Source organism: Athene noctua, chromosome 5 (assembly GCF_965140245.1).
Source record: "Athene noctua chromosome 5, bAthNoc1.hap1.1, whole genome shotgun sequence".
Classification (NCBI taxonomy): Eukaryota; Metazoa; Chordata; class Aves; order Strigiformes; family Strigidae; genus Athene; species Athene noctua.
The window spans coordinates 56,072,055-56,099,116 of record NC_134041.1 but is presented as its reverse complement, the minus strand read 5'-3'; the positions used below and the strand labels follow the sequence as shown (position 1 = coordinate 56,099,116).

The following is a 27,062-nucleotide window of genomic DNA, read 5'->3' as shown; positions in this document are numbered from 1 at the left end:
CCATGGCATTTTTCTCAGGTGACCTCTTCTGCCACCGAGATCTGTCAAAGCATTTTTGCAGCTCACTCCAAACACAAACAGCTTTCTTTTCCTGCTATTTTTTGCTTTATTTTATTTTTTTTTTTACACTCATAAAAACCATTGCAGATTTTCTTTCACATTCACGAGATCTCCTGGAAATTATTGCCATTTCCCATACACATTACATATTAAAAAAATTAAAAAGGTCAACAGACAAAGAGAGACACTCATTCCAAACTCCCTGCAGACACAGAAGCCAATGCGAGCAAGAGAGAAAAACTGATTTTTCATGGACAAAGGCTGGCTAGGGGCGACCACACACACACACTAAGCAAGCCACATAACACTGAACAAGACCACTTGACACACACGATACACATCGGGAACACTTGGGAAGGGATGGAGGAAGAGTTGGCTTGGAGCTAAACTTGTCAGGTTTTTTTTTGGTGTAAGATCCAGCAGTTACAGTGTTATCTGATGGGAAATAACTCAGATGAGGATTGTGGAGACATTCAAGTATTCTAGGGCTGTTCTTAAATAACAGATGGGAGGATAATAGCTCAGCAGGGTAGCCTGGTAGCTTCTGTTAAATCCCCTGCTTTAGTTAAAAGCACACCCAGTACAAAGGCAAATGCAGAAGTACAGGAAATGCCACACCTGAATGGATCCACGGTCTGGTTTGGTATCCAGTTACACTGTGGTCAATACCTGACACTTCAGAGGCTGGAACAGAAGAAGGGATTTTCACCTGGTTGTGGAAGTGTCCTGGGAAAAAGAGCTTCCTCCCACCACCCCAGCGCTTTGCTCCCTGAAACGTGACATAGAAGGGGAAGAGGAAAGCCAGAGAAAAAGCAGAATGAATATTCACTCCCACCACTTCTGTGGTTGCAAAGGTGGTGCTTTTCATTTTGCTTTCTCCCCTGCTGCTGCTGTTTATTGCTTGAAACTTTAAATAAGGGTCTTTTCAAAAATAAGAAGGGAAGGAGGTGGGAACTGAGAACATACTAAACAGATTTCTCATTGCTCCCAGAGAATCTGGAAATACAGTAGCGGGTGCACACTCTGAGGATAAAAACCTAAAAAAAGCACTTTTTCTTTCTTTAAAAAAGGACAATAAAAGTTCAGAAAACCTGCCACACTTAGAGCACTTGCGTCTTACAGTCACAGCATACAGCAAGTATGACCCACGACAACCGCTCCCTCTCAGACTAAGTCGATGAGGTTTCTCTATTGCACGTTCATGAAATGTTCTTGTTGGGGTCACAGTTCAGATCAGAGGACCACACCAGCTCCAATCTCTCCAGAATGTTCAGCAGGACGAAGATGCCGTCATTGGGCTGAGTTTCAGCTGGTGGACGGGAGAGTGGATGGGCACAGAACTCAACACTGAGGTAGGAAAGGCGAAACATGAGCCTTCAAAGTTTTTGCCTAATGTCAGTTCTTCGGCAAAGAAAGATGCAGCTTCTCTTTTGCACGAGGCGACGGGGGGACTGGGAGTGGAAGACAAGATCTCAGACTCGTATTGTAGCAACTGGCCCATGAAACCAAAGTTTGGTGAGATCAGGCTCCGGCGCTGCTTGATGTAATCAAAGGCTTCCTCCAGGCAGAGCTTCTTTGTCTTCATGAGATATGCCATGCAGATGGTGGGAGAGCGTGAAATCCCTGCTTCACAGTGCACCAGGATCTTGCCCCCAGTTCGCTTGACATAATCTAGGGGAAAAAAAGGCATTGCAGATGTCAGTTGTCGTTGGGAATGGAGGACACTGATGTGCACCTGGAGGTGGAGCATGGCACACAGCCAGTCCACCAGCAAGGAGAGGCTTGCTCTTCTGCTGGGCACTAAGGGTAACATGAAGATTAAAATAGAAGGGGGACAAAATCCAGCCTGAGGTGGAGATAACACTTGGTTTCAGAATCTGTGGATCCTGATTTGGTTCTTTCTGTATTTTTTAGAAAGTCCTTCCCCGTCTCCTTCCTACATGCCTATTCCTCTTTTGGAAAAACTGCCTTTGCAGAGCACTGAGACAGAGAACAGGTATCTGAGCAATTCTTGAGTTTGCTGTACCTGCATTTCTCTGCCTGTGGCTCAGAGTGCTGACCCAAAGCCAGCCCTCCCACTGTCAGGTCTTTCAGAAGCTGCAGGGCTGCCTTCTTATCTACTTTGCTAGAAAAACAGGACTTTTCTTTAAAGTCTGAACCTAACTCCCTGCTTGGCCAGTTAGCAGCAAACGGTGGCACCAGGAGCTGAACCCTTGGTGGGTACCCTTGGGTGGAGAGCCTGAGCTCACTCCCTGGGGCCTCACCACAAAGCACACAGGGACTGGTAGGCAGCTGCTAATTACAGCCTGGTTAAAGGATGCTTGGACTTAAGACAGGATATAAAAGGCTTATGCAAAGCACCCATTTTACACAACAGGAGCCACTGTGGTTACTCACACAACACAATGATTGTTATTAGATTAAAGAGAATGTGCTTAAAATAAGCCCTTTCCACACAAAAATACAGTTCAAAAATAGATGTTCTCTGCTCTATTGCCTCGAGCAATATGTGCAAGCTCCAATTTATGGATAACTGCGCTGAGTGTAGTGCTCAGTGAAACAAGACAGAGCTGAGCAAGTTATCATTTGACTGTCTTCGATTGTCTGCTGGGGGACTGGTGCCACCACAACCAGTTATATTTAACTACTGCACAAAATAAGACATGGATTTGAGTCATCCCCAGCATCTACACCACACACTCAATTTTAAGAAAAAGTGAAAACTAAAGTCATACTCAAAATCTGGGAAACTTCCAAGTGACTCAACAACTATCAGAAGGGGTTGGGGATGGGACAGAAGAGTGCTGTGCATTAGCATTTCCCTGAAAGGTGAGAAGTCCCTTACCAGGAAGGGGAAGGACTCACAGGGCACTCTCAGATCAGGTTTTTGCAATTCTGCCCGCACTATCGAAGGACTCGATCTCAGCTGAGCAATGAGTCCAGTGAGTCCGTAACTGGGTTTTGACTCTTTCTCTCTCAAATGTTCCTGGAGAGCAACAGCACTGATTTCAACACCATCTCCACCCAGGCTCAGGCTGCCCCACCCCACTAAACCACCCTCCGCCTCTCAGGAAGGAGCCGCTCCCTTGCACTACCTGGCACGGCTGGTGTGCTGCTCATCTACCCAGCCTAGTGCAGGAAGATTTGGGAGGGGATGGCCCAAAGTTTTCTAAAGGACTCCTCATATTTTTTGATTAAAGGGTGAGATACCATCGTAATCAAAAGGAACTAGAAAGAGCTCTGTGATAAGTGGAGATGGTGGATTTCCAAGACCCTGGCTTTGGGAAATCTCAGCACAATAAGGCAATAAACTGACTGCTTCACCTGGCTGTTACAGGGTCTGGCATGCAAGTCCAAGGAACCAATATGTTTTTTTCCTTTACAAAAAAATCAATAGACTTTGGTGTTATTCCGCCACACTTCTTTGTTTCCTGCTGTGTCAATGTTACACCTACACTTGCTTTGAAAAGAAGATAAGGCTAACCAGCTCACTTGCCTTGTCTGCCTGACGGCAGTCAAAAAAACCCATTTTTCTTCCTTGGCCTCCCAGCCTGGAAAGAACAAAAACCTTGCTCTTGTTACTGTAAATTTAGTCTCAAAAAAACCCCCTCTAAGACTTAGTTTGAAGTTTCAGAAGGCAAGCGTTCTGTATGGCAGCACTGGATGCACAGGGGATCATTCCACCTAATGTGCATACCAGAAGCGAAGGGCACACTTATATACCACAAAAGAAATAAAAATTCATGTAATTACTGAGTATACGCCTATTTCCAGAGAATCTAATGCGTATGTTGATAAGCATACAAAATTTTGGGGAAGGGTCCCTGAGGAGCTTCCACAGGTGTCTGCTGGTTTGTCTACCCTGTCCCAGATGTACCCATCACAGTTACAAAAGTTATGTCCTTGGCACGTTCTGGTTTGAGGCCCCTTACAGCAATTAGCACCAACTGCTTGCAGGCATCAGCTAGCAAGCATCACTCCAGCTGTCTCCCTTCCTTCCTTGAGGAAATCCCTCTGCCAGGAGAGATGCTGGGGAAGGGAGGGAGCTTAAAATTTTGCTGTGACATCTGAGAACATATTTCTTCCCGCCAATATGTATGTTAAAGTAAATTAAGATCTTTAAAATATATGAAGATCCAAGTTAAAAATACATGAAGATCTGGAATTTTGTTAATTTGGACCTACCAATGAAGTCGATGGCTTCCTGGAAGTGTGAGCTGATGTCTGCTGTATGACTGTCCTCCACTGGGATCCACTTGTAGCAATACTGGTCTTTGAATGACTCTGAGCTTTTCCTGGAGACATTGAGCAGGGCTGTGATGTGCAGGTTGGCAAGAAATTCGCACTTGGAAGCATGATAGGCACTACCAAGGTAGAGAAAAGGCAGGATTTCAACTGGACCACCCTGGAAGAGAAGGAACAGAAGCATGTAATTCCTTTTCAAGGGTATTTGAGTCCTGATACCCAAGGGAGCTCTCGTGGGTGCCTGGGTCCCTCCCTCGCTGGCATTTTTGGACCCCGGTGCTGCTGGCCAGTGAATCACTGTGATGGCAAAGCCCACACAGGGAAAAGGTTTTCATTTTCTTGCTAACATCTGCGAGGTACAAAGTCAGATCCAGCCCACTCGCATACAGAATGTCTCTGGCTTTCTTTAAAGCCCCTCAGAATGCACCTGAAGTGCTTTCATATGTGAGGCTGTTCCCTCTGAGGCTTTACTGAAATACAGGCGAGGCAGGGAGGCATGTCCAAGCAGGGAGGAAGAGGATGACAGGAGGCTGCTTTAGCTCAGTCCCTTCACTTACCGACCTCCAAAGGTGAAGGAAAGCAAAAAAATTGGAGCAAGGCTCCCCTGTCCCCCTGCACCTCCTTGGGGCGCAGCACCCGCCACGTCACCTGCACCAAGATGTCATCTCGGTTCCTCCTCCCCCAGCGCAAGCAAAGGCTGGGTGACGAGACCACAAAAGAAAAAAGCCACCATCTGACACAAAGGTTTTTGAGGGTAAGTTTCCATGATGCACAGGAGCTGCTGCCAGCCCCCAGCTGTGAAAAATTGGCTTTCCAACACCCCAAGCCGCCCACCTGGCAGATCCCACGTACCAGGGACAGCCAGGAGCTGCCTGGAGTGGCAGGATGGAGCCTTAGGCAGGAGGCGCTCCCAGGGGAGCAGAGGGGCATCATCCGGGGGCTCCCCCAGCGCCAGGAAACGCACACCCCGGCGGAAGCAGCCTGACCACAGGCTGACATCTCAGAGCACACATATTCCCTGGGCCAGACAGGCATGGGGGTGTGATGACTTTGCCTGTGGAAAACCCCAGTCCTCCTGCCCAAGGGTAGCTCTGAAGAGCCACTGCCTCTTCTCAGAAGTAGCCCCACAGCCACGGCCCTCTCTGCCAGCTTCAGATCCCTCCTGGGGTTTCAGAGGGGGCACGGGCAAAGCATGCTCCGTCTGCTGGAAAACTTACACTCCTGACAGCCTCTCCCCTGCCTGCTTTAAGTCTCCTCGGGAGGTACAAGTTGCTCATGGCTCATGCTGCCTGGCTGTGTGATACAGGTCACAAATACAGTTTTGAGGCTAGACAGGGTGCTTTTCCTCCTTCTGTTGCCTAATTTTGAAACCAGGTGGAGGCGATGCTGACCAACAGCACGCACATGACATCCTATTTGACACACAGGCTGCTAACCCAGACTGTGACAATTTATTGACAGCACGAGGGCCACCAGCACCCTGCCAGCCTGCAACAGAGCCCGGGGGCAGGAGGGAAAAGACCCGAGGGAAAGGTCACCCACCAGAGCCGTGACACACACCTGGTCATAAGCGGGTTTGTGGTTGGCACTCTGCTTCTCACAGTGGCTGGTGAGGTTTCTCTCTGCCTCAGTCCTCTCTGGGGAAAGGAGTTTTCCATCCACACAGCACTCAGGATATTGCGAGTTAAAGGTTTCATATCCCCCTAGGGAAGGGAAAAAAAACCCAAACCGTCAATGTTTGTGCTTCCTAAAACTGGTTTAATTAAAGTGGAGGAGAAATGAAGCCCCAGCGATTGCAATGCAGTGGGATAGTGCCACACAGCAATGGGTCCCAGGGGGTTAATGAGGGACAGTGCTCCCCTGGGGAAATGGGTTTGATACCACTGACAATTATTAACTTGCCAAAAGTCGGTGGATCAAGATTAAAACTCTTAGCAAACGTAATTCTGGTGAGTCTAGCAACCATTAACTCCCGTACAGCGGGGACTAAACTCCCTCCTCCAGGTTTTATATACGAGCACTATTTCCAGCATTCGACAGATTTCCGACTCAGGCGTCATCCTCTCTAAATCTGTCATTACTCTATATGCTGTGACAACATAAGAAATATTTTTATTTTCATTTTTGAATGGACATAAGCACAAGAAGGGGATGCTTGCAACTGTCATTAATCACCACAATGCATGAGACAGCAAAGTAACGAAGACAGTCCCACTGAAACCAATCTATTAAGTTACAGCTATAAAACTTAATGAAATCCTGTGACAGCATTCGACAACTGAATAGCCCCACATGAGCTATTCTGCATGGTTAAGTACTGCGTTTGTTTCATTCATTGCACTGCTAATGAAAAGGAATGAATCCTATTATTACATTGTTACTCAAAGTTTGTTGTCAGCTAATTGTTGCCCGTTTCCAGGTTGGGAATATGCTGCACGGAAGTCTACGATCTCCAGAATGAACGTGAATAAGTCGGGTAGCAGAAGCAGCCTGAAAACGTCAGTGGTGTGCCACATGTCTGCCACCTGTGCTTTTTCAGAACAGAAATGAATGGCGAAAGCTCTTGAACAGCTAGATTCAATAACCCTGCAGAGTGTGGCCCTCAAGTAAACAAGGCTCGGAAAGCAAACCCTCCGATGCGATTCATTCACCTGCAACTGTTTCACCCTGATAAGCTGTGATAAGCGGTATCGGTGCCCTGGTGCAAGGAAGGATTTTGAAACAAAGGAAGCGCTGAAGATCTGAGCAGCCGCAGGGCTCCTGCCGCCCTCGCTGCCAGGGCTGCCCACTACAGCTACCTCTGACATTTCAGCCCTGTAGCACCGGTGTCTCATTTGTTTGCAATGTTTGAGCAGATGTGTGCTCAAATTCATGACGTGCTACTGTCGCCCACTCAGTCCTGCCGTGGGGTCCTCGAGTTGCAAGCGGCCGGCATGATCCAAAGCCCACCAAACATGATGAAAGTCTGTTTTCCATGACGGAGGGCAGGAGGGTGATTTTGCAGTCAGCCGGCACTCAGCACCTGCACCTTTCCTCCTACTCCCTGGGCCCCAGCCACATTCAGCCAGCTCACCCTGGAGCTCGGAGTGTGAGGCAGTGGGTCAAGCAGCCAAGTGACCATGGAGACCATGAGGGGGGGTTGATAAAGTGATATCCACAACAACTGGGTTGATAAAATGATATCCCTAACAACTGGCAGTGTGAAAAGCCAACACACATAAGCAGCTCTCCAGACTCCTCTGATCTTCTGATCTCCAACTGCCCTTCATGGGATGGACTTTTAAATCCTCTTGTTTTGCATAGCTGACCTTATCTCCCCTCTGCCCCCAACCACTGCCATCGCATAGGAAAAATATGTTCCGTTTACATAAATAGGCATTATCTCCATTTACACCCCATGTTGTTCTTTTTTACTCTTGAATGAACACAGAAATCTGTCTGAGCCAAGTCAGCATGTGTGTTTGAACAGACATGCATGTCTCCTGTCTCTGGGGCAGCTAAGGCATGCAGCTGGTGAATGGTTAATTACAAGCCTTGGGGATCAGGATATTTGCAGGCCATTCTTACAATGAGTCATCTTCTCATCCCTTCCTCCAGCAATCTCCTCTCTTCCCCCTCCCCACTCAACCTAGCTTCCCTGAGGTCATTTCTGCAAATACTAGATTGCTCATCAGAGAGGTGGGCTGCGCTTCGGTTTTAATCAATAAATAATAGAATCCTTGTCAGCACCAAGGGAGGTTCCGTTATTTTATCTTTCTGCAAGCTCTTCCCCACCGTGCTGGGGCTGAGCTCAGAATGAAACTGCACCTACACAGACAAAAGATGTGACACATGCCACCCCTGGAAGCCAGAAAGTGAGGGAAGGAATGGGGTCTGGCATGCAATTTGACTTGCAATTGCTCTGTGCTAGCTGCCCTGCCTGGGGCCAGATCCCCAGGACACTGGGTGACCTGGGGGGGTGGGGGTAACCTGCTCATATCTTATCAGGGCAGCTTCCAAGGCAAGACCACTTTAGCCCTTAAGTAGTCAACACCTCCTCCCAGCTCCCCCACACCTAGGGAGAACAGGGCTATAAGAGGGAACCTCAGGGAGGGTTTTTTTTGATGTTTTTACAGCCCATTATTTGCAAGGTCAGTGCTACAGACCCCCAAAGGACACTTTCTTGTGATCAGTACCCAGTGCTTCAGGGTGATTTATATCCCCACTGTCCGAGAGCTTCCTCCAGACCACAACAGCTTCCTGGGGGTCAGTGGCCCTGGTGAATCAGCAGCGCTGCCCACTGAGTCACTGGCTCCTCGGGCCACACCAGATCTGAAACAGAGCTGCGGACTTCGGCAGCCCTTCCAGCAAAGGGGAACAGCAGCAGAAAAAGGAGGAAACTTTCTCATCCACTAAGGGGGAATCTTTTTAGCCTCAGATCGACAGGCTTTCAAGATAAGACACTTTGCAATACACAAAAGGTACAAAGTAGAGCCTACATCAAAACAGCACCCCAGATAAACTGCCCACAGTCACCACTTCAAAGTGTGGAGCTGCTACATGAGGGAAGGACAATCCTGTAGCTGAACGGGCAGGCTGAGAGTCAGCAGAGCTTAATTCAGCCCCTGCTTTGCCACAGACTTCCCAGCATGACCCTGGACATGTTTCTTCAACCCTACTTTAAAGGGGGGTCCCCAAGAATTTGCCCAGCCCAGCACAAGCAGCCCTGCACCAGCAGAACTGGTGTTTTTGGGGCGACTCTCAGACCCCAGGGCAGGCTGGCAGTGCCCAAAGTGAGCCAAGGTGGTGGCAAACCGCCCTGGGAGCCTCCCTCCCCCTTGGTACCGGGCAATACCCAGGCTGGAGGTGCATCTACCCCGGCGGGGATGCCCTTGGGGCACTGTTCGTTATAGGAGGCACAAATCTGGCACATCAGGACAAAAACTAGTGCGATAAAAGGCTTAATAATAGCGAACTAACCCTGTCTGTTGAGGACACAGGAGCAGAGTTTATTCAAGGAACATCGCCTGGTTTTCTCCTCCATTTATACCGCCCCCCCCCCCCCCCCGCACGACCTCGGGGTATGGCAAGGGGGATGTTTGGGAACTCCTACTTCGGGGGAGCCCCGCGGCCCCGGCAGCCGGTGTGCGGGGCTACGGGCGGGAGCGTCCCCCCGGAGGAGGGAGGGGGGCTGCCAAAACAGCGAGGGCAAAAGGACAAAGGCGCTGTGAGGAGAAATGGAGGGGAGGCAGGGATGGGAGGGCAGAGAAAGGGCGGGCTGCTATTTTTTTTATCGTTTTATTATCCCCGGGTTACGCGGAAGGAAAACAAAGAACCGCAATTCAAGGGCTATAATACACGTGGGGGGAGGAGGTGTTTCTGTCCCCTGACAAGCCCCGGAGTTTCGGCTCTGGGTTTCCCCTCTCAGCCTCGATGTGCCCGACGGAGCGATGAACCTCCCCGCCCCGGGTGGTGGAGCTGGCACCGATCCCCGGGTTTCGGGCGCCCAACGCGGGCCACCCCGTGTCACCGGGCGCAGAGCGAGAAGCGGCGGCCTCGGCTCTCCTCCTGCCCGCGGGGCTGATTTTATTTTCCACGCAGCCTCGATCTCTCTCGTCCCCCTCTCCCTTTGATAATCTGCAACTTTAGCCCTTCTTCCCTAACATTCTTTGGTTTTTATCAGCCTCTTAAACGCTCGGCGGGGGTGAGCGGAAAGGCATTTGGGCTCAGCCCGCAGAGCCTATCCGGGATTTACTTCCAGTGGGTGGAAAAGAAACGAAATCCCAGCGTTACCTCCCTGCCCTCCGCTAATAATCAGGTTAACTGTGGGGCGGGGGGGGCGCGGACGAAAGGGGACGGGAGCACCGCGGGGCCGCCGCCACCCGGGGGGGGTTGAGGGTCGATGCGCGTCGCTCTCCCTTTTCCCTCCCTCCCCCCCGGCTCACCTTTCAGGAAGCAGACCCTGGCCCCGGCCTCGGGCAGGCTGGAGAGCAGGGCGTTGAGGACGATCTGGGCCGTGCTGTCCTTCTTCAGCTTCTGCCAGTGCCCCGTGCCCTGGTCCAGCACCACCACGGCTGCCAGGCGGGCGGCCCCCGCCGCCCCCTCGGCCCCCACCAGCAGCCGGGCCCGGGCCGCCGCGTCGGGCACCACGAAGTGGAGCGGCACGGCCCCGCCGCGGGCCCGTCGCATCACCACCGAGTTGAGGTTGACGTTGAGCGAGCCGCGGAGGCAGGAGGCGGAGTAGGACAGGTAGGGCCGGCAGTCCAGCACCAGGCAGCGGGAGGGCTCCTTCCGCAGGAGCTTCCGCAGCTGCCGGCAGTCGAGGGACGTGACTTTCATGCCGGCCCTGGCGCACGCCCCGCCGCGGGGACGGGGGCAGGAGGGTACCGGCCGGGGAGCCGCGGTGCTAGCGCGGGGACGGGAGGGGAGGAGCGGCGGCAGCGCGCCGAGCCCGGCAGGGAATCCCGGCCCGCGGCGCCGCCGGGCATTTATATGAATGGGAGGCCGGGCCCTGACGACACTGCCCATATAAGGGGAGTGACGCGCCCGCCTTCCAAATATGGGCATGCCCCGCCCCGCGCCGCCCGGCGCCCCGCCCCCTGGCGGGGATCCCCTCCCTCCCCGGGCGCGGCGGGCGGGGGCCGCGGCCGCGCAGGCAGCGTTAGTCAGGCTCGGAGGCAGAGGAAGCTGAAAAACGCCGCAAAAATTCTCCAGTCATCGGCCTGAAGGCTCATCCCGGCATCACCGCCCCCTGCCCGGCCGGCGGGCCTGGCGGGGGGCGCGGGCGGCAGGCGGGCGGCGCTGGGGCACGTTTCTCACGCCAGGGTGCAAAGGCAGTTTCAGTTCCCCTCATGGCCCCTCGCTGCGTGTGTTCTCACCCCCCGGCAGAGCCTGGGCGCGGGCAGGCCCGCCTGCACCTGCCTGCGAGCGCACTGCTGCTCAGGGGCTGGGAGCTGCCGGTTCCCAGGCACCCCCCCACCCCCCCCGGAAAGAGTTGGGGCTCCTGCCCGGGCCGCGGTTTGCATCCAGGCAGCTCCGGTAGCCGAGTGATGAGCGTGGGCTGCCTGGGGAACGCCCCCGGGGATGTGGTTACCTGGCCCAAGGTCTACAGCCTGGCAGCAAAGGAGGAAACAAGGGGCAGCAGCTTGAGACAAAGCAAGATGTGCCATTTTTTCAGAATTAATGAATGCTCTGAGCAGGGGGTTCAGAGACGGGAGGGCCCCCTGCAACAGAAAAGTTGCTGGTGTGGCTCTTCGGGGGGTTCTTATGTCCCTTCCCTTGTGGCAAACTTCTAGGCTGCAAGACTTCCACCACGAACCTCAGGCTGTGCCTGTGTCCAGAAGTCATGACGCTAAGACGCACAGGAATTAGGAAATTTGGCACTTGCCCTTTCCTTGTAGATAAGTTTTGCAAAGTGACCCAAAAGAGAACTGGAAATTCCTGGAAAAAGTTAAGCAAAAGGATGAGCTCCAGCCAAGCTCATTAGAGCCCAGGCAGATTACAGTGGAGCTCTCTTAAGAGCAGGGTGTCATTTATTCTGATGGTGCCCCAAAAGTATGTTCACCTCAAGAGTAGGCAGGAAGTGTGTATCTGCCTCAAATTGCCTGCAGCTGAAACAGAGAAGCAGGAAAGAAACCGTGAGGAAAATGTTCAAGCTGATTGAAAGAATAGCAACTCCTAGTTTCGAAGCACCTCCTCCTCTTCCTCTTTCAAACCCCCTGCAGTCCCCGGCTGGCTCCTTCTAACCTGGCCCCCCTCGCTCCCCTCCTCTGAGTCGGTCAGGGCATGAGACAGAACAAGAATAGAAACAGTTTGTGGGTAGGGGCAGATGTTCACGGAGTGTCTTAGCGGGGGAGTTGTCTTCACCTGGCCAGCGCTGTCACGGCAGCTCCCTCCCTCCTTCCGCGCCCACCCTGGGAGGCAGCTGGGCATTGCGGGAGCCGCGTGGCCGCGTTAGATGTCCCGTGGGCCACCACGGTCCCTGCCACAACCGTATCCCCACCATGAGAAGCATTGCCGCAGCCGGGCCGAACAGCTTCGCATCATCCCATGGGCAGGCTGATTCCTCCCCTTTATTTTTCACTAGGTGGAGAATCTGGCGCGGGCAGGGGTACAGTGACTTTATTCCCGCTCACGCAGGAAACCTCCTCACTGCCTGAGCACAACCTGTCTTTCCTGCCTCCCAGCCCCCGGCTTCAGGAGCCACTTCTTCCTCTTGGAGAAGCAGCCTGGCTCCCTCGGGGCTCGGCTCCCAGTAACAGCCCAGCTGGCAAACTGGTCCCAGTGCGGCACAGGGTAGGGAAGAGGGGCTGCGGGCAGATGCTAGTGTGCTCCTCCCTCCTGGGAGGAAGGAGGGGGCCAGCGCAGTCACACGAGAGCATCATTTCCTCTCAGGAAACCCAAGTGAAATGTGGAGGGGCGGAAAAGAGAACTTTTTCCCCCCGCACTCCTCCTGGCTGAAGCACTAGTCTGAAAGAGAGGGCAAATCGTACCAGCCAAGAAAATAAACTTTCTGGGGAATACCTGAAGTCTGGCCTGTACTGGCAGCAGGGTGTATATCACCAGACCTGACCTGCAGCTGACCTTCCTCCTTTTACACACCTAATGCTGAGCATCCAAACAACTGCCTTTCAGTAGATTACAGCTCTGCTTTTGTTTCTTAATGGAGTGAGTCATGACCACCTTTTTATTAGAAGAAAATAACAAGGCTAACAACAGCAGTACTAATGCTTCCTCAGCTGCAGGGTACTGGCCGCAGAGTGTCCCTGACTTCTCTACCCACCAGCAAAATGACTCGGTTGTACTTGGATATAGATGAGCAATCGGGGCTGATGCTGTCAGGGCTGTGGGATGGACATGGATACTTTTCCTCGCTGGATCAGCTCCTTCATTTGTCAGGTGCTCCCAGCCAGAAGGGAGAAGTAAATGGAGGTTGCCGAGTAACTTAAACCACCCTCTGCTTTAGGTAGGAAACTCCCCTCCTCCCTGCAGTACTTGACATCATTCCCACTTAGGTTCTGCTGCATCTTTCTGCTCCTCCTCCCGCTTCCCCTTGATAATCTCCCAAGCTCTTTCGTCCTTTGTCTCGGGCTTTTATCGGGGCTTTCAGATCAGCTGGTCCTTTCCTTTTCTTCCAGGCTGTATTTCCCCTAACCCAGCTCATTCTTCCCTTCTCCCCTCCCTACCTCCTCCGGGCTCTTTGTTTCTGCCTGTTCTCAGTGCTGCAAAGGGAAACTTGCTTGCTGCAGCTGGTGAGGGGCAGCCCCAGCTCCTGGTGGACCCCCACCCCAGGTAAAAGCTTCCAGGGCACAGCATCCATGGGGTAGCATCCAGTGGGCATTGCTCAGAAACAAAATGCTGCCTCTTAGAGAGAATAAAACTCAAAAGGAGCTTTAAAAAGGGGCTTAGGTGAATAAATGAACTCAATTTCTTGGGCAGCAAAAGAGAAAGGATCAGCCAAGTTTCTAAGGCTTGAGTTGCCTGAGCTGAGACAAGGTATGTCCTGTGCTGGGTGCTAGGAGTGTGCCTGTCACCCCAAAGAGTTAATTAACCCCAAACCTCAGCAAGATCAAAGTTGAGAGAAAGCTATCGAGCCCTGGTTGCTGGAAAGGAGACCCAGGGGAAGGCGGATCAAGGGTTGCACAGGAGATTGGTCGGGAAGGTGGTATAGAGAGAAACCTAAATGCCGTCTGGGGCTTGAGCTGCATCATATCCTTGCTGGGGCACAATCCTGAACCCGCATCCTCTGGTTCGTTGTGAAATGCGAGAAAATCCTCGGACAAACAAAGTGTAGCACAAGGCAGCAGAGAAGATGGGTTGGCATTTCTTTAATGTTATTAAGTTTTCCATAACATCAGTTTCTAATTCTGGAGTGGCTGATGTCAAAACACTTACAGCACAAGCAGTGAGATAAGTTTGTGCCAGTAAATGGAGAGCTGGAAGACAGGTAATTTTATCCTCAGGGCTGAGGACAGCCGAGTAGTAGCAATGGGAGATTGTCAACTGAGACCTCATCAGTGTCATGACTTGGTCACTCCTGAGACAAAGTCTAACAAAACAGATGGAATCATGAACGTTAGCTTTGTTACGAATTTCTCTCAGTCTCCACAGAATAACCCGTTGCCATAAGATGATTCTAGAGGGTGAAAAGCACTATCAGACACAGATTCTGTGGCAGGACAACCACCCTCTTCACTTTATGGCCCCATAGATGTGATCTGATATTAAGCTGGAATCTTTTTTCTTCCCCCAGAGACTTAATAAAAAGACTAGTAACTGCTTGGGCATTTTCAACAAAAAAAAGAGTTCATACATTTTTCACTTCAAATCTACATTCTATAACAAATCCATAATCCTATGTGACTATTCCCAAATAATTAGAAAAAGATGCATGCAACAACCTATACGGTTATGAAGAACCAACCGAATTTCAATTTATTGTGGCCCCAGTGTTTCTCAGACCTGGCTTATATTCCTAGCTCTGCTGCTGTAAAACAGAATTAAGCTAAATGGTACGTTGGCTTGAATGGGAGTTGTCCGTGCTCAGTACTTCTGAAAATCAGGCTGAAAGGGAATCTCAGACTTATGTCTGATTTTCACCTGACTCATGCCTACGTGACTCCACTGACTGCTGCAAGCTGCTGTCAACAGCTGCTGTCAGGAGTAAAAGAGGAATAAACCAAACCTCCTGTCTCCTTTTAGAAGCCACTGTTCTTTCTGTTCCACTAGCTGATTACTTACTCCTGCATACAGATGGACAGGCACTTTTTAAAACAGGGATTCCAGCTATCTGCACAATCAAGTTTCAATTTCTCCGCTTGCCTGACATGGCCCAGAGCATCACAAGCCATATTGACGGAGCACTTGCCAGACACAGTTATAAATGTAAAGAACCCATCTTCCCATTTGCAACCACACACTATCCCTGGGGTAGCTGCAGTAATGGCTTACATGGGAAAATGATTTGTGTAGTTAGCTGCCTTTAATGTGAGACAAAGCCCTTTTGTTCTTTTATCAACTTGCCAGTTCTCATTTGTTCTTTCCTCTTCCTGCTGCTGTTTCCCTGCACGCATTTCTTGCCTTTTTGTCCTGTCTCTTCCCTTTTACCGGATGTGTTTCCCAGGAACCTGCTCCTATTCCAAACCGGCAGATCTCCCCCCACTAACACAGCCATTGTCAGCCCAGCTGGGTTTTCACTCACATCTCCTGGCTACCCAACCAGCCTCCCATGCTGCAAATCTTAGTCCTTGTGTGTGGTTACTGCTTCTTTAGACGGTTCAGAGCCATTAAATGACATAAAATAGTCCTACATGTGCCATTTAATTGACTGTTAGGACAAACATATCTTGGAGAAACACTGGTTACTTTGGTCCAGATCTTTTGGAAGCAAATCTTAACATGGTTGAATCAGACTCCTTCTGCCTTGGTCTTTCTGACTGACTCATTCCTTAAGCACCAGGTTGTTGCCTGGAGGGTATAATCACATAAATATAATCCACTGCACAGTGTGTGTTACTATGCTCACTCTATTGAGAATGAGTTCAGCTCCTGCGTACAGAAATGACTTCTTAAGCTCAAGATGGAGTAGCTCATGCTTTTAGCTGAGAACATTTTGGAGCCATTTCAGTGGGCTACACAAATATAAGCAAACTAAATAAACACATTCAGTAAAAAACATTACACCTCTGTTTTCTACAGCGTTTCCAGCAGTAGATAAAAAAAACATCCCACAGCTCCTAGTTGTTTTCTGGGGTCCCCAGGCATGGCACAGGTCATGTTGCAGACTACAAACCCCTCTCTTACTCCAGCACAAGTGTGGCATTGCATATCCCATGCCTGAAAAGCATTTTATCCCACCTTTGCAAAGAGAAAACAAACACAAAGTAGATCTAGGCTTTGGTCTACCCTCTGGATATCACCCTAGACAGTATTTTGGGATGGTATTTGGGTCTGTTGCAGAGTATCTAGAAGGCAGCTGGGGGAAAGAGGAAGCAGCTGGAGCTGGTGGGCTGGGGGAGGCTGTGGTGACATCAGCCTGCAAACATGCCACCCAGAGCTGGGAAGAGGAAGGAGATAAACCAGACCTCTTTCACCAGCAGTAACACAAGGGGTAATGGTCTTAAAGTGAAGGAAGGCACATTTGCTGTAGGTGGAGGGAAGCTTCTCGGCAACAGAGAGCACCGGTGCTGGGGTTGCTCGCCGCGGCAGGCTGTGGTTCTCCACTGCTGAGGGCCCCAAGAATAGGCTGAACAAAAGTCTGTCCGGAAGGACTTACACAGAGTTGATCCTGCCCTGGGGTAGGGGTGGACTGGGTGACCTTTCAAGGAATCTTTATACAAGTCCTTGTTTTATATGCTTGTGTGGATCACGTTCAGGCACACAAGTCTGTGACTTGGTAACTATCCTAAAATCTTTTAAATGACAAAGTAACCTGAATTAATAACTTCATTAATTTCTTTCATTTTACTGAGTGTCCTTTCTGCTGAAGGTGCTTTATGGTTCCTTCAAGTGTTGTCTCCCTCCCCAGACATCTGAATCATTCAGAAACGAAAAAAAAGAATTTTAATTAAATATTTTTTTCCAAAATAAACCTAGTGAAACAAACTTGTAGAAGGGAGGAAATAATTTACATCTTTTATGTTAATTTCTCCTAGGCTCCTACTTACTTAACCCCATTTAAACTTTGTATCAGCTTATGACATCCGGTGAAAGTACACTACAGCTTATTAAAATTTAAAGCTGTTACTCCAAGGGAAAACACTGAAAGCTCTTTTATGGATTAGCCAAGTCGGCAGGATGTGGCTTCAACTTTGTATCCCTTTGATGGCATAGCCCACTTGAGCATCTTGATAAAACAGAACTTCTCCATCACTTTCAGCCCATTATAGCTTTCATTCTGTGCACCAAACTGTTTCGTACCAGTAGGACTATGTTCCATTCCTGTATTTCACCAGCAAAGTAAGAGGGTAACATATGCTAACCCCATAAAATACATAGCCATAGTTAAGTAAATACTAACAAAAATGCTGTTCATTTAAAAACAGGACAGTTGAAAAATTGGATGATACCTGCCATGCATTTGCTCACCTTTGTCCTGTAGGGAAGGCATGATCTGAGACCAGCAGGACCTGACTTACACTGTATACGTATTATCAGACACACACAGCTGACCAGTGCAGCGTCTTGACTTGTCAACTTTGTATTGGAAACTCTTCCCAATACAATGCTGCTGCTTATAGTATGAGTCTTCGCCACAGTTTCCTACTGACAGAAAAGAGCCCGTGGGGTGACATAGCTGATTTCCTCTGCTGATACGGCAAACGGCCTGTTGTACAGGAACTCTTGCAACAGAAACTGCCTTGCCTCTCAGGTTGCAAACAGCATCCCCAGAAAGCCCTTGTAGTATGGACAAAGTTGTCTTTTATGTAGCTCACATTCCTGGGAAGGGGTGTTCTACTCTGAGAAAGAGTATATGGGTTTACTTTCAAATGAGCTCCTTCAGTTGATGGATTGGCTTTCACAAGTGCAGACAGGCCTTGGGTCCCCATCTCTCTAGTCCCTCAACTTCAAGTGCATTTAATCTCACTTCCTATAATATCCTCCCCAAGGGCTTGGGGCCCTGGAAGAGGCTGGTGTATCAAATTTAAAAGGGGGATTTCCAGGTTTATTAAAGACTCATTTAATTAAAAAGTAAAAATTTCAAAGCCAGGCCCTTCCCCTATCCCTTCCCAAGTTCCTCCTGGGAAATGCCCCTTCTGACAGGGACTGCTCATGGTGAAGGATCTCTAGGGCTACCTTACAGCCTATGGCTGCCAGGTATACAGTCCTGAAAAAGCGAGTACCAGCCAGTCCTCCAGAACAGGAGGAAAATGCTAACCCTATAAGCTGTTGCTCGCTCCATCCCTCCTGCACTCAGATGGTTCTGCTTCGCTTTCCTTTGATAAGTTATCTGCAGAAAGGTCCCAGCTGAGCCAGATGTCATCATGCTGGAGGGACTGGACCATCCTGCACCATCCCTGCCTCCAGCTCTGGGGTGGAGAGTGTAACCCCTGGCTGAAGATCGGCATAGGGCTGTCACATTTCACACCACTGCAGATGTTTGCTGTGTAACTGCCTGCTGGAGGCCTTACCAAACACGCCTTTCAGGCTGTGTGCTTTGCATATCTTTACTATCCATCAGCTGTGAGCAGAGACTTCAGCCACACAGCATCACTCTGCTCTCTGCCTACATGCAGGAAAAAGTAGAAATCCAGGGGAAGAAAATGTTCATCAGTACAAACTCACCATCCCATCAGCGTGCAACGAAGAGGGCATTCAGGCTGGTCTGGAAGGATCTGTGTAGGCAGAAGTTGACTCACAGAGAAAAAGGGGTGGGAATGCAAAGGGGCTGAGCTGGGAAACAATTTGTCACTCGACAGAACATTTGTCCAGCATTGCTCGTGGTGATACTGGAAGCCTAGTTTGGGAGGGGGTGGTGAAGTGACCCTCCATGAGTGATGTTCAGCTCTCGTTCCCACCACTCTCCTCCTCCAGGAGTGTGGTACAGACATGCACATTCCCTTTCCTGCACCCCAGGGACCTCTTGGGAGCTCCCCTGAGAGGCAGCTCTCTGGGAAGTGTGGGTTGAGGGGCAGCTTCCCAGTCGGGAAGGCTGATTGCTGGGACACGCCACCACTCAGACCTTAGCGGTGCTACTTTGGGCATCGGGCCATCTGACACATATTCCACTGGCTGAATCACTGACAGATTTTGGTTGTTTACAGCACATCTCTTATCTACCAGGAAGGGGAAAAAATATTTATGTTGACTGATTTGGAAAGATCTTGGGCACCTGAACCCATGGGGCTTAGAGGTACACAAATCAGCTTTGCCTTTATAAACAGTTCCACCAGGGAAGGTCAGTCCTAGAGAAACTGGTCACTGTGCAGACATGGTGTTCCTGTCGTACCACTTGAGCCTACAGACAGCAGGATGCTGAAGCTGCTGTTCTTTTTTTTTTTTTTTTTTTTTTAATCCTAACAACCCCACGAACTGACTAGCCATGAAGAACAACTAAAGCTCTTCTGGGAATAAAACACATCTGTGATACTGCTAGCCTGCTCCTGGGGCTGTGCCTGGCACTGCGATGAGCTACAGATGTGTGGTGACAAGGACTCTCTTCTCTATACCTATACCACATGGATTGCGGCAGCACCTCTGTGTATCATGTGCTGCTAGCTAGCCAGAAATACCATCAGACCATATAGGTGTCCCACCGAAAAGCACACACATGGTGTGTTGCCTCTGAACACAAGCCTCCAGAGGCAGGGAGGGAAGGCAGCCAGGGATGTGGAAGGGACAGAGCTTGCCAGGGGTTCCCTCCATCTGCTCCCTTCTTGTGGTGGGAAGGCAAAGGGAGAGGAAAGTTGTAGCCACAGAAATGCAGCAGCAGGATGAGACAGGCCTGGAGAGTCACAGCTCAGCATGTATTTCCCATATGGTGGCACCATATGGTGACTCTACCTTGCCACAAGGTCAGCGTGACAAGACGGCCCATGCATTTTCTACTGATGCGTTTAAAGAGGGGAGAAACCATCCTCACTGCAGCAGGGAGACCACAGGAGAGCTATTTGCACGTTTTGGCAATACCCCAGCATCGTTCCCAAAGGCAGGTTAAGTATCTGCTCCCCTTTCCCACCACCTGCCCAAGCCCTCTCCTCAAGGTGTCTTGGAGAGGCACAGAGCTCCTTGCAGGGGCCGTGAATCCTCCTGGCCTAGGGCAGACCTACAGTAAGTTTGGGACAGGAAAGACATTTCACTGCGGGATTTTACTCTGATTGATACAGGCTAGACTGTCATTTCCAGAGGGCTCAGCTTGACCAGCTCACACTTTGGACCTTCTTTGCCCTTCCCATGCTGCAGCTTTAAGCCCAGAGAGATGGAACGGCATGTTTGCTTCATGCTGGCCATCCACCTTGGCATGGTGTAGGCAGCTCTATTTTAAGGTAATACACAGATTGTAAAAAAACCCACCAGGTGAGAGGTAAATGTGTCTGCTTCTGCTGCTGTTGCTGCAGGAACAGAAACCTGCAAGAGAGAGATGATGCAGATACCAGAGGGCAATCGCTCCCCAGAAGGAGAAGCAGGTAGGCATCCTTCCTTCATTTAATGCTCACCTTCACACTGTTTAGATCAGGCCCCAGGCACTGGTGCTGGAAGGTGCTGCGAGGCTCAGCCTCCTCCCTACAAGCCTTATTCCTTAACAAGACGGCATTGTCCCTGCCTGCAGGAAGCCCGGCCTCATGATGCTGAGCAGGACAAAAGCTTGATTTACCCTGTGAAAGAGCTGGGAACAAGGAAGAGGCCAGAGGTATCCAAAGCCTGCTCTCCCTGTCTAAAACACTTTGGATTTTAAGGCAATGAGGTGATCAGCTGTGGGCACCGGGGAGTGGGGCTCTGGGCTGCCTGACTTCATCAGGAGGTGCTAAGGAGCAGCGTGGAAGTGGGAGCCGTTGGGGCCTTATTGCTTCGATCCTTTCCGCTTCCCATGGCATAAATCAACAAGAGAAGGGCTCCAGATACTTCACAGGCAGACATGAACTTACTCATTTTGTATTTCACTTGACATTTAAGTCAAAGCCTCCTGCATTGCACACCCACACTTGTGCACAAGAGGAAAAATGAGGCCTGATGTCTGGAAAAAGCACCTGTGATCCTCCAGCCCTTTGACGCTGGCACTGCTCTGCCTGTTTCAGAGGACAACGTACAATGTATTGTTCTTTCCAAATGGTTTCTGCACTCCAAAGAGTCCAGAAACTCCTGCCTCCTGCCATGCAGCAAGATAACCAAGACAGGAATTAGCGGCGACATCCAAACATCCCTCTGAATGCAGGTGAGGACTTGCAGAGAGAGGATTCCCATGCCCAGAGCCATCAGATACCTGTGACCAAACACAGCACTGTCTCTCCCAGGACAAGTCACGTTGGTTGGTGACAGCAGCAAGACTCTTTGACTGCCCTCCTGCAGGGTGAAAAGGACATCTTGTTCCACCACCTCTGAGTTAAAAGAGATAAAACCGGTTGAAATTAAGAAGATAAGGGAAAAACTGTGGCATTGTCTGAGGGGAGGTGGAACTGTGGAGCCACAGATCGCTTCGCACATCTCAGAGAGGGAGGAGCTCAGGACAGACAGTGATGGGGACCACACAGGCATCTGATCTGGAGGCAGTCTTGAAACTGTTGTGAGAAATGCCTTCCTCCAACCATAAATGGGGCTCACCAGATAATGATTTGGGCAGGTTGATCTTGACATCCTCTAAGCTGCTGTATCTAGACACAAGCACAGAGAGATGCAAAAAAACTCCTGCAACCAAACAAAAAAAAAATCCCACCCCAAACCCCAACCCCAAAGCACTTAATTGGGGACAGGATTTAGCACTGACCATTTTTCCCAGCAGGGAATTTTACCCATTTATGCAGCTTCCATTCTTTGTCTGCAAATTCAGTACTTGGGTAGAAGGCATTTCTCCAGTCCAGTCATGACTGACAGGATCATTACAATACATATTTATTGCTGTATATTGTAGCTGTCAGCCTAAATCGCATCATTTTGGACACCCTGGGAGAAGTTACAGTGAGTGTCTGTCACGTTGGCTACCATGCAGACATGATGCGAGGAGGCAGGAGGTGATGTGACATGCTGAGCTCAGTGCAGAAGGAGGTGGCCACACAGCCAGAAATAAACCCTGTCTTGTGGTGGACACTCATTAAACACTTTTCTGCAAATGACTCCCTCCCTCCCTTCCAGGCATTGCAGGATCCCACCCATGCCAGCTGGATATGTTAGAGACAAACCAGAGGAATGATTGACATGAGTTTTCACTCTGGCATTTGGGATTACGAGACATTACGAGTGCATTGCTGTCACATCAAATACCATCTTGTTAATTCTCCAGTGAGCACAGGTCAGCGGGAGATGAAGCCCATCAGCAAGCAGCAATTGTGTTGATATTTCCTTGCTGTTAAACGCTAATAGCTCCAGCTTGTAACTTCAGCCTTATTATCACACTGCAAAAATATCCGGATTCAGGAATTCTCTCTTTCAGCTCCTTAAACTTTTTTCTTCTCTTTTTAGATCAGAGTTCAAGAAAGGATATGGAAGTAGAGACAGATTTGATGTTCGATTTTGGTTACAGCAGGCTTCTGTCTACATGATTAATTGCAAGGTTGTTTTAGCTGAAATGTGCATCGCAAAGGATTTATAAAAACAACTGTAATTAAACTCATATTGAGGCATTTTCTTCTGCTCTCACATATAAGAACTGGATTGCATCTGTACAGCAAGCTGTCAGCCAGCTTATTCTGCAGAACTAAAAAAGATGCTCTTGCTGTGGGTTGCTGTGGGCCTGATTTATGAAAGGTTCCTCCTAACAATGCAATCCCAGCTTGATTAGCTACATAGTGCCTATTCCTGAAAAGGGATTTTTCTATTTCTGTTTCTTCCTCCAGCGGGGGATTCCCTCTTAATTAGCTGCAGAAGAAAAATTGTGACAGAATTGGAGGTGGAGAGGGAGGAGAGTGTGGAGGTCAATTCTTTCAAGTCAGAAGGGTTATTTCTCACCAGCTGCTGCAGAATATTTTGTCCATCACTTCTTTGGAGAAAATAAGTTGCAGTCCTACAGAAAATTTTGCAGGATTACTAGAATTTGAACTTGAAATGCTCTCAGTCATTTGGCCTGCTTCCACTGCACACACTGGATGACACCAGCACAAGGCAGTGATGGGAAGGAAAAGTCAACCAAGTTCATGTGAGAAAGGAGACTCACATTTTCAGTAGTAAGTATGATTAACCACTGGAACAAACTACCAAAGGAAGTGGTGGAGTTTCCCTCTCTTGATGTCTTCAAATCAAAAAATGCTCTAGTCAAGTAGCAGTTACAGGGTTTGGCTCGAGAATCACTGGTTCAGATCATCACACCTTAAAAACAATGAAACAGTGTACATGATGTGAAGATTCAGGGATCACATGGTTGTCCCATGTTCAGACACACTGGATGAAACCTGTTAGCAAATTGTGTATTGTAGCTACAAATAAACTGTTTGTAATAGTTCAGACTGTCCCTTTTATCACTGTGAAATGAGTAGGCAGGAGACCACATCCTTTAATGGGTGAGCAGATGTGTTCTCCTGGGAAAGCAGCTATTTTACACCTATGAGTCTTTAAAAGCTGACAAGGACATCTTCCTGCTGCTTGCAGCACCAGCCCTAAACTAAATCAGTGCTTTTTAAGACAAACTCTTAACGTGTCATCAAAGCAAATGATATTTGCAATGCAAGTGAAAAGAAGGTGTACGGGAACACCCGGCTTTTGCACTGAATCCACACAGAGATCAGAAGAGAAATAGAGAAGGAAAAAGATACCATCCTGCAGAGAGTGAGGGGGGAGCAGAGCTGCCCTGTGTGATCGTGTGTGGGGCTGGAGGCAGGGATCCCACAGCTCCTAGTCTCCAGGCCAGGGTCTGCATCGAGTGGTGCAGAGGGATGGTGCCACTGATGTCCCCAGCCCCCATGGTGAGAGTGGTGGCCCCTGAAGCCACCACACAAACAGGATCCACCTCACCACAGCCACTGTCACCTCAAAGGATAAGGCTTGCACAGAACTGACCCAATACACTTGAAAAATGCCTCCAGCCTCATCATGTCTGAACGATGGGGGATTTGTCCACGGCAGGTCCCCATTGGTGCAGTTCCCCTGTGCAGGTCCACTGTGGTAGGTACACCTGGGGCTCTGCAGCCCTGGGGCCTGAACATGAGGAGTGCGGCTCAGATCCTTAGGCAACACAGAAAAGCGGGAAGAAATTTTGAGTATTTATATCCATTGGGGCTATATATCCTTCAAGACTAGCAGCTATTAAACCAGTCTCTGAAGTACAGCTCTGCTTACACCTAAATTAGGGACCACCTTGCCCTTCCAGGGAGCTCATGCTCTTCAACTTCATTTCTCTTGCATTTGGTGTGAAGAGTGTTCAAATGCGAGAGTACACAAGTCTCCTGACTGTCCATGGGCAGAGAGATCACCACTGCACAGCTATTAACTGAACCTGGATTATTTTTCCATTTCTAACAGTTCGGGTTGACACAAAGTAAAATCCTTCATCAAGTTCTCCACTGAGTAGGAGAAACTCTCCTTCTGCCATACTAGACACAAACAGAAAACCCAACTGGGTTATGCTTGTGCTTCCAATTAAGCCTTAGGCAGCAGACAGGATAAAGGGGGTAACTTTGCTTTGACTAACACCCACCCACAGGTCTTCAGTGTGCCTGGTGCCCCGGAGATCCCTGAGCAGGCAGGTAGGATGGACACGGTGAACCCCAGGTGTGCGCACCACTGACCGCCCCATCAGAGGGACAGTGCCTCCCGCTGCCCCAGGCCAGCTGCCACGCTCATGGCCCTGCGCTTGCGGCAAGACACCTCCACAGCCCTGCCTCCTCTGCCCCCCTTCAACAGCCAGCCTCTGCACCAGGATCCGGCCTCCCATGAAAGGCAACGCACATGCGGGTCTGCCTGGCATGGAAGCACACGGTGCCTGCCCCGGGGCTGCTGTGCTCTGTGTCACCTGGCCGGTCGGCAGCAAAGCTGGTGACCTGCTCCAGCTGCACGCTGAGCACGGGGGACACGTCCCTGGGGGGACCACCGTGTGGGTCCTCCAGCGCCAGCAGCTGTGATAGCACATCCTTCAATTCAGGCAGTGACTGATACTTCAGATACCTTTGATTTCACTTAAGCAAATCTAGAATGATTTAATTGCCGATCTAGTACTCAGTGTTACTTAAAGAGCTCTATCAGCCTCCCAGGCCATATCTGGGGTTGTTTGCAAACACCAACTCTTCCCACTTTAATTCAGGGTGACTGTCAGCAGCAAAGACATGTCCTCCTGGGCAGGGGAAGATGTTTCACTTTCCCCAAGGCTGCAGCTTGCAGGAAGTCTGGAGGTTGAGCAGCGTACATGGGTCATGCTTCCTGCATTTCTTCCTGATGTGCAGGAGGAAAGACGAATTCACTCTGCCATCCGCTGGGAAAGAACTGGAGTAGCTCACCCTGAAGAGACACAGGGTGCCGTGGCTCACACTGTGGGAAGCCCTAGCAGGGCATGAGAGCAGAGGCAGCAGCAATCATGCAAACACTTGTATTGGCTAAACATGCTTGGTAAGATTTCTTCAGCATGTAATCTGTTCTGGGCCTTGTCAAGTGTGGGGTCTCAAAGGTGTTAACGAAGGTGGTCTCCAAACAAGGAGATGTCTCAAGGACATCATACTGCATTGAGTTCCCTGGACCCCCTCGGCATGTGCTGCTGCACAGCCCACTTCCTCGGCTGCTCTTAACTATAGACCATCTAGCAATTGCTTGCCCAGGGTAACAGAGCAAGACATTACATGAATTTGGGCATCTTCTGATGAAATTTAGTTGCTGGAAACAAAGTGGAAGCGTGTTTTCCCTATAAGCTCAGGAAGCTTTCAGGGATCATGTGCGTTTTAGAGCTCTCCAGTGGGCTCTCCTTACACTTTGTGAACACAGAATGAAACATCACAAGTAGTGGAAAGAGACGCAGAGAGAGAGAGAGGCAGTGCCAGAGATAACGAGATAAGAAAAGCAGGGTGTCATCATCCGCCTGATCCTGCAATCATTATCTCAGATGGCAATTCCCATTGCTTTCATCAGGGTCTCAGGCAAGAGGAGGAATGTCGGATCTGGCCCAGCATGTGTGATATCAGTGGTGCATTGTCACAGAGCTAGGAATTACTGCCAGCACGTTAACACCCCCTGCCACCCACGCTTTATGCTATAACATCACACGCTCTAGAGAGTTGCTCACTGCTGCTACACTCTGCTTGAAACACTGGCCATAAAGCTTTGGCAAAGGGTCCCCAGCTTTGGGTTTCCTCTTGCCATTCAAGCCATTTTGAGCTACTACCAAACCCATCCCAACCGCAGGGCTCATCCATGCCAAAAGCCCACGGCAGGGCTGAGCAGCCAGAGGCATGAGGAGGGGAGATTAGTCAGCAGACCCATTGATTTGTTTGTCTGATTTGAAGTGTGATGCAATCCGACAGCAGCACAAGGGTGCAGGGGTTTCATTATACACCCACTCACCACCTACATGTTCTGCCCCTGACCCACTGAGGTGCAGCACACCTGTGGCATCGACAAACATCAGCAGATTTGGGAGCGTTCGACACCCACAGCTGTATGTCTTGGCGCTATGGAGATCTGTAGTCAGACAGCCAGATAGTAATTTACAAAAAAAACCTATATGAGAAACAGGGAAGAGCTTGCATCTTCTATCACCATTCATAACTGTGCTTTATATCTCTGAGGGTGGAAGGAGAATTGGTTCTTGCTCTCCCTTGCCTATAGTTTCACTGCTCTCTGGGAAGCCACCCACAGGGGCGGGCTCTGGTTTTGTGCACATATAGGACACGTACAGGACATGCATGCACAGAGGACCAGCCTGGGCATCACTGGTTTTGCTTTCACAGCTCAGGCCTAGAAATATTCCTCATGCCTGTTTATTAAGAGGGACTGCCAGCCCCTCAGCTCCCAGGATTTCTCTCCTGTTCCCAGTGAGATGCAGTAACATCACCGGTGCAGATGTGGCATTCCCAGTGAGTGCCACGAGTGTGGGAGGGAGCCATGCACACTGCTCCTCTCCCTGGCTTTCAGCAATGCTCCCAGCGACTCTGCAGTGAGCAAACATCTCTCAGCATTTGACCCTCAACATCAAAGTGAGGAGGAAAGGACAT

At 49.9% G+C, this 27,062-nt stretch overlaps 1 protein-coding gene across 1 annotated transcript; it reads right to left on the bottom strand.

Annotated features, from left to right (window-relative positions):
• Positions 1-24: 24 nt before the first annotated feature.
• Positions 25-10,738, bottom strand: DUSP5 (dual specificity phosphatase 5). The gene is made up of 4 exons (XM_074907704.1): positions 10,230-10,738; positions 5,866-6,008; positions 4,246-4,465; positions 25-1,731 (listed from the first exon to the last, which is right to left on the bottom strand). The coding sequence occupies exons 1-4, from the start codon at positions 10,621-10,623 to the stop codon at positions 1,331-1,333; spliced, it is 1,158 nt and encodes a 385-aa protein (XP_074763805.1). The 5' UTR covers positions 10,624-10,738; the 3' UTR covers positions 25-1,330.
• Positions 10,739-27,062: the final 16,324 nt, after the last annotated feature.